At 43.6% G+C, this 11897-nt stretch overlaps 1 protein-coding gene across 1 annotated transcript; it reads right to left on the reverse strand.

The window, feature by feature from the left end:
- Positions 1 to 339: 339 nt before the first annotated feature.
- On the reverse strand, positions 340 to 11712 carry LOC125486050 (pleckstrin homology domain-containing family A member 6-like). The gene is made up of 6 exons (XM_048611888.1): positions 11607 to 11712; positions 10936 to 11130; positions 7908 to 8069; positions 6000 to 6133; positions 2266 to 2408; positions 340 to 448 (listed from the first exon to the last, which is right to left on the reverse strand). Exons 2-6 carry the CDS (start codon positions 11083 to 11085, stop codon positions 348 to 350), a joined length of 690 nt encoding a protein of 229 aa, XP_048467845.1. The 5' UTR covers positions 11086 to 11130; positions 11607 to 11712; the 3' UTR covers positions 340 to 347.
- Between the last annotated feature and the right edge of the window lie 185 nt (positions 11713 to 11897).

Genomic DNA, 11897 nt, shown 5'->3' on the forward strand with positions numbered 1-11897 from the left:
ACCTTGTTATCTCTAATGTGTTAGCAAATGTCATGTCATCAAAATCATATGATTGAACATCACATGACTTATGTCACATGATCACATGACCCATGATCAAACGTTAGGGAATGTATCAAACCAAAGATGAAGCCTTAAGAATAAAGGAAATTGGTACAAATTGGAGAGAGGCAATTAGAAATGTGAGGGCCTGCACTATCTAAGATTTCAAAGGACTTTATGACAATCCGATTCAATTTACATCAATCATTGAGTAAAGCTAATGCTGAGTAAGTAAACATCATAGAAGTATGTCATTCTTTTAAAGTTACAAATGTTGAATTTTTCTTTAAAAACTGCTTACTTCTTCAGACACACATTAAATGGCTTCCGTCAGTAATCTGAGGTGGCAGTGAGGAGATGGGAGATGATGGTGGGTTTGAAGAATCTGGTGCGCTTGAAGCTGGAACTAAATGGAATGAAAGCGTGGAATAAATGAAGCAAAGATGATGGCAAAAGCGTTCTTTCAATAATCACACCCCTAAGCATGCCCACTGCAAAGTCGCGCATTTCCATCATCCCATTCTCCTCCTATAGTTAGCTGTGGTTGCAACGCCCGGCCTTCACTCTCAGTTCATGGTCACCATACCCATTATTCAGGTTTCCCCCTGTATAAGTAGCTGTTGTTTTGCTTCTTCTTATTTGCCCTCTCTACAGTTTCACCAACTTAAAGACCCCCCTATATTGATGTCAGGCCACTTTCCCCCTTCCAACCACCACACCCCACCAACCCAACTCTATGGTGCCCATTCCCAGTGTGTACTAGCTTCCTTCCCTCACCATAGACAGCCCCACTTCCCATGCATTGCCCTTCCTCCCTCCATCTGGACGTCTGTCTTTGTTTCCAATCCATATGCAACATTAAACTGGTTTCCCCCTCCATAAATCAGCCCGTACCCACCAACCTCCTGTAGTGCTTGACCCAGTTAAGCAGGATGGACACTACAACACGATCCCTTCCAATGAACAGCATGATGATGTTGGATTAAAGTAAACATGCACTGAGTGAATGGCAATGGATTAAAAAGAAAATTATTTTAGTAAAAAAAAGCATCATTAAGTATTTAATGCCTAATAACAATTCATCCCGGAAATAAATTCATCTGAACTTACTAGCTGTCTGAGCTGAGCCCCATTTGACCATAACAAAACATCTACATCTGAATATTAATGGTGAAGGCACTTCATTATCCATCTCTAGGAAGTACTGAAAGCCTCTTTTCTTGGCCCACTGCTGTCTTTTGGGTGACAGCCTTTCGATGGTAAGAATTTAACAGAGAAAGAAACCATTTAGCCTGAGCTGGCAATAATGGTCCATGTGTTAATGGCGTTTACACATTCTAGGACAATGTCTCGGGAATGATGAAGGAACAGTGATGTATGACCAAGTCAGGATGCTATGTGACTTGAAGGGGATTTTGATGAGCATTCACATCGTACCAGAGATGATGGAAAGAGTTGGGGGGCGGTGAGGCTGTATGGGGCAGGATCTCAATAACAATCCGTGACAAACTTTCCAGCAGGAACTGGGGCACTGACGTCAGGATCATGTGGGCGTCCGGACCCCGAAGGTGCTGACGTCCCGTGTGCCTGCATGATCCTCCTGGAGGTAGGCAAACCACAGGCTGTACATGTAGGAGGACCAATCAAACTGTGGCCACCTATAGCAGGAGCAGTGGGAGATGCTGATGAAGGTGGAAGACTCTAGAGGGCGCCTCAAGCCTTAGGACTTCTGAAATTGTTGAAATGAAGTATGGTCATAGCTGCCAGACCATTATTATTCGTGGGATACCCTTTGATCCCTTTAAGCTTAAAAACTATACCTAATTCCTTCTTGAAAATATTCAATGCACTGGCCTTAGTCACTTTCCGTGGCAGAAAATTCTATACACTCGTCATTGTCTGGGCGAAGACATTTCTTCTCAACTCAATCCTAAATGGCCTATCCCATATCCTTACTGTCACCCTTGGTCCTAGACTCCTCGGTCATTGGGAACATCCTTCCTGCATTAACCCTGCGTAGTTTTGTTAGAATTTTATAGGTTTCTATGAGATGCCCTCCTCATTTTCTTAAACTCCAGTGAGTCATGTCCTAACTCAGGCAGTCTCTATAAGTTAGTTCTGCCATCCCAGGAATCACTTTGGTAAGAGGCCTTTGCCCCACCCCAATAAAGGCTGGAATCATTAATCTCCAGAGCACAAGCAAAATGTGACTGATTGCATTACCTGATAAAAGCCTGCTTCGCCTGGATGCTTCGGTGGCCAGGGCACAGGAGATCTCAATCCTCTTCTCCTGCTCCTGCAGCTGGAGCTCAGGGTCTATGTTAGTGTCGGTGAGCCCTTCATTTAGGGGGATGATGTTCTGCAAGCTGACATCACACAAACCAGTCACTTTGCTGTCCAAATACTCGCAGTGTCCTTCTCCCATCATACTTCCTGCCCAGGCCCCCAGCCCAAATTCAGAATGAGCGACTCGCTCCAAGAAGGTCGCTTTATTGCCTTCTCCCCTATCCTGCATTGTGGAGAAAAGCAGACAATGCTGGAGACACTCAGCAGGTATGGCAGCATCTGTAGAGAAACAGAGAGAGTTAACTTTTCAAGTCCAGTATGACTCTTCTTCAGAACATCTGACAAAGGGTCACTGGGCCAAAACATTAACTCTATTTCTCTCTCTACAGATGCTGCCGTAGATGTTTCTCTAGTACTGACTGTCTTTTGTTTCAGATTTCCAACATACGCAGTTCCTTGCTTTTAATTTACTGGATTGAGGACAGTTGGGCACAATGGGAAACACTGGAAGTCACCATCTCTCCCACTGTCAAAACTATTTTTAAATCGCTACATTGCTCATACAGATGATGACGCCAAATTAGATGTTGAAAACTGCTTGTCAATAGGAAAAAGGACATTCTAATTACATGGGGGAAATTGAAGATTCAAAAATTATACACACGCACACTTCAAATAAACCTTTGTACTGTTCTGTATGAAGGACAGTTATTTTTTATATCAAAAGTCATTTTCAGGAGGTGGCATCACTGGTAGTGTTGATGACGCACTTCCATCCTGAATGAATGTGATTTTATACAATGGTGAGGATGTTTAGACCATTTCAAATGGCCATTAAGAATCTGCGTTGCTGTGAGATGGGAGTCACAGATCAAGTACAGCCATAGAAATGTACAGCATGGAAACAAACCCTTCAGTCCAGCTCACCCATGCCGGCCAGATATCCGAAATTAATCTAGTCCCATTTGCCAGCATTTTTGCCTACAATCCCTCTAACTTCTTTCTATTCATATACACATCCAGATGCCTTTGAAATGTTATAACTGTACCAGCCTCCACCACTTCCTCTGGCAGCTCATTCCATACATGCACTACCCTCTGTGTGAAAAAGTTGCCCCTGAGGTCCCTTTTAAATCCTTCCCCTCTCACCTTAAACCTATGCCCTCTAGTTTTGGACTCCCCCACCCCAGAGAAAAGACCTTGTCTATTTACTCTATCCATGCCCCTCATGATTTTATAAGCCTCTATAAGGTCATCCCTCAGCCTCCGACACTCCAGGGAAAATACCCCCAGCCTATTCATCCTCTCCCTATGGCTCAAACCCTTCAACCTTGGCAACATCCTTGTAAATCTTCCCTGAACCCATCAAGTTTCGTAACATTCTTCAGCAGGGAGACCAGAACAATATTCCAAAGGTGACCTAACCAATGTCCTGTACAGCCTCAACTTAACTCTCAACTCCTATACGCAATGCACAGACCAATAAAGACAAGCATATCAAACGCCTTCTTCACTATCCTATCCACACATGACTCCACTTTTAAGTAACTATGAACTTGCACTCCAAGGTCTGTTTGTTCAGCAACACTCTCCAGGACCTTGCCATTGTGTATAAGTCCTGCTCTGATTTGCCTTTGCAAAATGCAGCACCTCACATTTATCTAAATTAAACTCCATCTGCCACTCCTCGGCCCTTTGGCCCATCTGATCAAGTCCCATTTCACTCTCAGGTAACCTTCTTCCCTGTCCACTATGCCTCCAATTTTGGTGCCATCTGCAAACTTTCTAACCGTACCTCGTATATACACACCCGGCTCATTTATATAAACAGCAAAAAGCAGTGGATGCAGCACCGATCCTTGTGGCACATCACCGGTCACAGGCCCCAAGTCTGAGAAACAACCCTCCATCACCACCCTCTGTCTTCCACCTTTGAGTCAGTTCTGCATTCCAAATAGCTAGTTCTCCCTGTATTCCATGTGATCTAACCTCGCCAACCAGTCTACAATAAGAAACATTGTCCAATGCCTTACTGAAGTCCATATAGATCACATCCACCACTCTTACCCTCAATCTTCTTTGACACTTCTTCAAAAAACTCAATCAAGTTAGTGAGACATGAATCCCCATGGACAAAGCCATGTTGACTATCCCTAATCAGCCATTGCCTTACCAAGTACATGTAAATCCAATCCCTCAGGATTCCCTCCAAAACTTGCCCACCACTGAAGTCAGGCCCACCACTGATGTCAGGCTCACCAGTCTATAGTTCCCTGGCTTTTCCTTACCACCTTTCTTAAATAGTGGCACCACGTTAGCCAACCTCCAGCTTCCAGCACCTCACCTGTGGCTATCGATGATACAAATACCTCAGCAAGGGGCCCAGCACTCACTTCCCTCATTTCCCACAGAGTTCTAGGGTACACCTGATCAGATCCCAGGGGTTTATCCACCTTTATGCATTTTAAGACATCCAGCACCTCCTTCTCCGTGATATGGACATTTTTCAAGATGTTGCTATTTATTTCCCCATGTTCTCTATCTTCCAGATCCTTCTCCACAGTAAACACTGATACAAAATATTCGTTTAGTATCTGACCCATTTCCTGCGGTTCTACACATAGGTAGCCTTACTGATCCTTAAGAGTAGGTAATGGGTAAAAAATTTCATGGAAACAGAGAAACTAGGAACAGGAGTAGGCCATTCGGCCCTTTGAGCTTGTTCTGTTACTCAATATGATCAGGGCTGATCATCCAACAGAGACCCTTATTCCTGCTTTCTCTCCATATGTTTTGATTCCTTCAGTCCTAAGAAATATGGAATGAGCTGCCAGAGGAGGTGGTGGAAGCTAGTACAAATACAACATTTAAAAGGCATCTGGATGGGTAAATGAATAGGAAGGGTTTAGAGGGATATGAACCTAATGCTGGCAAATGGGACTAGGTCAGTTTTGGGTATCTGGTCGACGTGGGCGTGTTGGATCAAAGGGTCTGTTTTCATGCTGTACAACTTGACGATTCAATGACTCTATAACTAGATCTAACTCCTTCTTGGAAACGTTCAATGTTTTGGCCTGAACTACTTTCTGTGGCAGAGAATTCCACAGGCTCACCACTCTTTGGGTGAAGAAATTTCTCCGAAATGGCCTGCTGCTCATCTGAAATCTTCAGAACTGATGACGAGTTACTTTGGACTTGAAATGTTAACTTTGATTCTCTCTCTACTGACCTGCTGAGTTTCTCCAGCATTTCTTTTGTTGTAACTGATTCTCACAGATCTCACAGTCATGGAGTCACAGCAATTTTCAATTCTCAAGTTGTGCGCCACATTTGGAAGCATTAGTCTGCAGCCATATAGCAGAGACCTAGTTACTAACTCTTAGGGGATAACAATGGCCCTTACCCAGTGTTAATGTATTTAACCAGTCAAAGCTAATGTAACCTGTTACCCTATTATGTAATATACCATGTCTTGTTACTCAAGGATGTGCCTTTACTGTTGATGTGTTAGTGGTTAATCCTTCACCACTGAATACAAGTAAGTCCCAGATACTACAATAAGCAGCAAACCTGCCTAAAGAGGATCCCAACAGAACCAAGTGCCAACTATGGACATCTCTTACAACACCCAGGGCTTTTGTAAACACCCCTATTGTTCAGCAATTCAGTACCTGGATTTGGCGATGAGCGTTTTGATGCGTTCCACTTTCTTCTGCTTCTCTTTGAGCTCCTCTGGACTGAGAGGAAGCTCAGGTTCAATCTCAATGTATCGCTCAGGAATGAAGACTTTGTCTGGTGTGGACAACTGAACACGAGAGAATCAATCAGGACAAAAACAGGTAAACATTCACGAGCCCCGCAACCATACTTTGTAACGTGGGAACAGATAAGCCATTCACTGCAATACCAGGTCTTGCCAATACAAGGTCAAACAATGGTATCTATTAAAATGAATGAAGTCATGCAGGATCTGGTCAGAGTAGATACGGAGAAACTGTCTCCAATCGTATAAGAAAAGAGAACAAGAAAACAAAGTATTTTGAAAAGAAACAAATACAATGTAAGGAAATGTACTATGACACAGTGAGCTGTTAGGGTCTGGAATGAGCTACCTGAAAATATGATGGAGGCAGGTTCAATCAAGACATTGTAGAGGGCCTAGGATTATTATTTGCAAAGAGATATTGCGCAGAGTTAGGGGAAGAGGCATCTGTGACATAGTGCTAGAGAGCCGGTGCTTATATGATGGGCTGAATGGCCTCTTTGTGAAGTGTTAGTAATTCTGTGAAATCAGCACTGGGGAATTAGACACTCTTTGCACCAAGTGTTGGGCTCAAACACTTCATGGTCAAGCACTGCATGGTCAGACCTACCTCAAATAGCACAGACAGTCAATGGGAAGTCAGTGGGTAACCTCACCATGACCGTTTCCAAAAGCCTCTATCCATTCTGCACACATTCTATGTCTGTTATCAGGAATCCTGAGCCTTTAATGGAGGAGACTCGACTCTAACAGCTCTGGCCTTTCATAGGGCTGCCAGCTAGCTCTTCAGCTCCACGGCTCCACCTGGAGCAGTGCTCACACACAAGACTCCAGTCAGCTGGAAGCAGGTGCTAGAATGGGTCGGGGGCTGGGGCCAAGAAGATAGGCCCCAGGAAGGGAGGTGACAGTGGAGGGATGGTTGTTGCTGTGCAGTAGGTCCTACCTGTTAGGGGATTATTTGTCCTCAATCCCACGAGTTTTACTGGAGGATTGCTCCATTGTGGAAAGGGCACTCACCTCCACCAAACACCATCCCCAAACCTGATTCTACAGCCTCATCCAACCTCACAGTCCCTCCCATAAACCAGATAAAATTCCACCCTGGTTCACATAGATCCAAAATACCACTCTTCCTGATGGATGGTGCCAAAGGGCCAGAAGTGGGATCTACAAGTGTGCAGTATATCCGTGGTCCACACACACACACACACATTCATTCTGTCACAAATATTTTCAGGTTTGGCACATCAGACAGAGTGTAGCTCAAACATCTGCACAGTCTAACACACCCTTAGTACTCAAGTCACCTTGACACAGCTGTCATTGGTTCAAATTCTGCTTTAGGGCTTGACTGTGTAATTCAGGCTGAATCGTTAGTACAACATTGAAGAAGTAATGTCTTCAAGCTGCCACCTCTCAGCGGCTATTCCCAAATCCAACAGCACCATTTGGGAAGGGAAGTTCTCCAGAATTCCAGGACAACAATTTAGCCCTTTTACTGATGTCAACAAAACTGATCAATTGATCACTTACCTTGCCATGTATTGTAGAGACACCACTGTATTTGCTTACTTTGCAAAGTAATTCTCTGACATAAGGCACAGATACCCCCAGGACACGAGCTGTGTTTAATAAATGCGATGTGCCAGTTGAATACCCCATGTCAAAAAGTACTTAACCCAGTTACCTGCAAGTGCACCATCCTCTATTCGATATCTTCACTTTCTCATTCGTCTAACACTTCTCCACACTCACACTGCCTTCCAGCAATCGCTTACCATTGTGCACATCTGCCCCCTCCAACACAACCACACACCTCCTTGTTAATGTCCACGGAATAGTGCTCGGGCTCCACATCCATCCTCCTGAGTCGGGCAATCTCTTCCCTTGGTGTCTCATGGTGGTTTCCTGTGTGTTCCCTCCTGACAGCTGCCTCCAGGTGAGTGATATCGATCTCTGTGGTTTTACGCCGAGGAACCTGGGTGGGGAGGGGGGAGAAAGAATAAATCTCAATCAATCTTAGAAGGTGACAGCTTTACTGGCCCAAAAGTGTCACCAACCGCATTGTCATAATACCCATTAAGAGGCTATTGATATTTTCTTTTGAGTGTGATGAGGGTTCTAATGGGACTTGGTATAAGATGGTTTCTCTAGGTTCATACAAGTGTGTGATGGTTGGAAACTGCACATGCATGTGGTAAATAAATTAGTTTCATTTTTATGGCACCTTTATGACCTCAGGATCTACCAACATACTGTTCTGAGGAAGGGTCACCGGACCCAAAACGTTAACTCTGTTTTCTCCTTCACAGATGCTGCCAGACCTGCTGAGCTTTTAAAGCAACTTTGTTTTTGTGACTACCAACGTACTTTTGATTCAGCAGTATCTCTTTATAAGTGCACTAGATACTTGACTAAGTAATGGAGGGAAGAAGTAGTACAGCACTGTGCAGGGGCACAGAGCCCTGGGGGTTCATCAAGGAAATATAGGACATGCTGCAGCTCTTGCATGCACAGCAAGCTCACACAAACTACAACGTGAAAATGACCTGATCACAAGATTTTTGATAAGAGAAAGAACAGTGGACGCTGGAGATCTGGACGAAAAACAGAAACTGCTGGAGAAACTCAGCACATCTGACAGCATCTATGGGGACAAAGGTGTGTTAACGTTGCATCAGAACAACTTTTCAGTTTTTCTCTGTCTCTGAGTGCTGATGTTCCAAATTACGCTGTGCTTGTTTAGAACAAGAGTTAACCTGTTGAAATGGCATTGTCTACGTAAAAATGCCACAGGGGGAAATTTCATGCAAGAGAGTTAGGCAGATGGAAGTTATGATGTTAATTTCTCTTCTCATAGATGCTAATATTATCATTAATCTATTTAATATTCAGGTCTTGCAAGTTATATCTGACATTTCAATTTTATAGTATCTGTTTGATATAAACAGTGACTTCAGTGTAACAAAAGTACCTGGTATGGTCATCAAGAATAATAATAAATAAATTTATCAATCTTTACCAACAAGAGGAATTAATATTTATTTCTCACTTTATAGCACCACCTCAAACCCTTACCAACAACTCTCAACAATCAAGATCAAATATCAAACTCAGATAGAGAGTTACAGTTAAAAATCCTTGCCTTTCAATCGTACCAAAATCTCTCACGTATTGCTAAAATGAAAGACATATTTTGTCAATTTTTTTCATCTTGCACTCATCAGGACATTTTGCAAGAATACAAATTCAGGGGGAAAACTTGCATTTATATTATAGGAGAGGAGACTGCCATTTAGCTATACTATCTACAAGATATACTGCAGAAATTCAGCAAAGATCCTAAGATAGAACCTTCCAAACCCACGACCACTTCCATCTAGAAGGACAAGGGGAGCAGATATATGGGAACACCACCACCTCCAAGTTCCCCTCCAAGCCACTCACCATCCTGACTTGGAAATATATCGCCGTTCCTTCACTGTCGCTGAGTCAAAATTCTGGAATTCCCTCCCTAAGGGCATTGTGGGACAACCCACAGCAGGTGAACTGCAGCAATTCAAGAAGGTAGCTCACCCCCACCTTATCAAGGGCAACTAGGGATGGGCAACAAATGCTGGCCCAGCCAGCAATGCCCACATCTTACAAAATGAATAAATAAAAAAAAGTGGACTTTGACTGGTAGAGATATTGCTGTAGAGAATGCACCCATTTATGCTGATTGACAGTTAACAGCCAGGATTTGTTAAATTTTACACCAGGCCAGTTAAATCCGATTGACAGGGTACTGCCCTGAGAAATAAACCAGTGAATGGCTGTCATCTATTTCGTTGACTTGAAACAGGCTCAGTGCATGTACATGCTCTTTCTGATTGCACAGAACAGGGCCCTGCTTGTTCATATCTGTAGCTTCCAGTAAGCACATAATGCACATTGGTGCATCACACTACGAGTCTGACCGACACTCCTAAAATGGTTGTCAGTTTAGTTCCTTGCAAACTCAGGATTATCCATCCAATGCTGTCCAACTGCAAAATCACAAATTCCCTTGAACCAGACTTTAGAACAGTGGCTTCAACACACCATTATGAGCTTTTCATTTCCTATACCAACCAGCCATGTCACTGGTGAGTGAAATTGCCAATTCAACATGATTACAGGCTGAAGAGACTACAACAGCATTTAAATTGAAGCTAGAGAAAGATAACAACTTACTTCACTTCAAACCTTGCACTTATTTGTGAAGGAGGAGGCAGTCAGGTGCCCAAGGTGACAGGATGTACATATTAATCCAAATATCTCTGTCACCCAAAAAAAACCCCATAATGGTAACAGTAAAAAGCAATTGTTAGTGAAGTAGCCATTGTCCCAGAGGATCACAGGGCTGCTCTGTCAATGGAGAGACTGGCAATGGTTTAAGCTGAGGATCATCACACCTCAGACTAGGGGAAAGGTTGAGAAGGTGGGACCTTCAACTTAACCTCAGCCAATGCAGCATATGGACCCACAGTCTAGGTGTCACACTGCATCATAAACCAGCCATCCAACCAACTGAGCTAATCAAGTTTACTAAAGGTGTACATCAATACTCTGTTCATTATATTGTTAAGATACATTGGTGAAGGGCATTGGTTGATCAAGTGCCTACAGTATACACAACAGGAGACCACTGGGACATGGGAGGCATTAAGTGCAAATTAAACATACACAATGCTACATCCCGTAAATTAACGTTTACTAAAGGAAAGGATTACCATCTAGTTTCACGCTTAACCAACTGGCTTGGGATTGACTTAACTGTTTCCTGGCAGGCCATAGTTAGGGTGAAATAAGCAGTGTCATACCGTGACTCTCCGAGCAATGGGCTTCGGGCTACTCGAGCCCACCGCCATCAGCTGGCCCGAAGTTAAGGTTAGGCTTCGCCTTTTGGTGTGCCCTCTGAGTGATCCATTCTGGTGACGCTTCATGCGCTCTGCTTGTTCCTCGACACTCATCTTGGATTTTGTGTCATTGGGATACCCGCTGCCTTTTGATTTTTCCTTTGGGGAAAGGATTAGAAATGCCTGTTGTCAGGAAATGGTGTCAGACAGCAAAAACCCTGCAGCAGGGACTCTCAGGAAAACCTGACCTGCCCAAATAGCTTCAAGCCAGGTGAAGTCGCATCTTAAAATAATTGTAAGCCAGTGAAAATAATTTGTTATCTTCCTGTCATTCTTTTTAACTCTGTCAAGGAAGCTCAATAGGGGAACCTTCAGAGAGGGGCCATTCAGAGTCTTAAACCTTTCATTTAAATCATGGCCTCAACTCCATAAACCCTTCTCAAGGGCAAATAGCGATGAACAGAACATGCTGGTCCAACCAGCAAAGCCCAAGACCCTTGAATGAATAAAGAAACCCCACAACATCCCTTAAAATATCGTTATAACAAGTGAAGCGCTGTCAATGGGGAATAGGGTAGCATGGGGAAGGCAAGAGGGTTGCAGGTAGATCTTTAGCAAGCCACCTACATACTTACTCGTGCCTGAGAGTCATAATTCAATTTATCATTATTCCTAATGGCAAGGGAGGATAGAGACGGAGAAACTTCCTCTGGAGGTGATTTGGTCCTTGGAGGAACAACACCTACTGTAGAATCAAACGGGAATACAGGTTAGAGAGCTATGTCAATGTAACTTTGAAGTTATCTTCTGAAGAGCATACTGGTAAGCAAACACAACATTAGTGAATTTTTGATAGCAGGAACTGCAGATGCTGGAGAATCCGAGACAACAAGGTGCAGAGCTGGATGAACACAGCAGGCCAAGCA

The sequence above is a fragment of the Rhincodon typus genome, chromosome 25, assembly GCF_021869965.1.
Source record: "Rhincodon typus isolate 14 chromosome 25, sRhiTyp1.1, whole genome shotgun sequence".
NCBI lineage: Eukaryota > Metazoa > Chordata > Chondrichthyes > Orectolobiformes > Rhincodontidae > Rhincodon > Rhincodon typus.

Coding starts and splice junctions, on each gene's coding strand:
- LOC125486050 (XM_048611888.1), bottom strand. CDS start 11,085: ATGAGTGTCGAGGAACAAGCAGAGCGCATGAAGCGTCACCAGAATGGA. Junction 8,070..10,935: donor CCATTGCTCGGAGAGTCACG/GTATGACACTGC, acceptor CTCCCCACCCAG/GTTCCTCGGCGTAAAACCAC. Junction 449..2,265: donor GCGAAGCAGGCTTTTATCAG/GTAATGCAATCA, acceptor CATTCCATTTAG/TTCCAGCTTCAAGCGCACCA.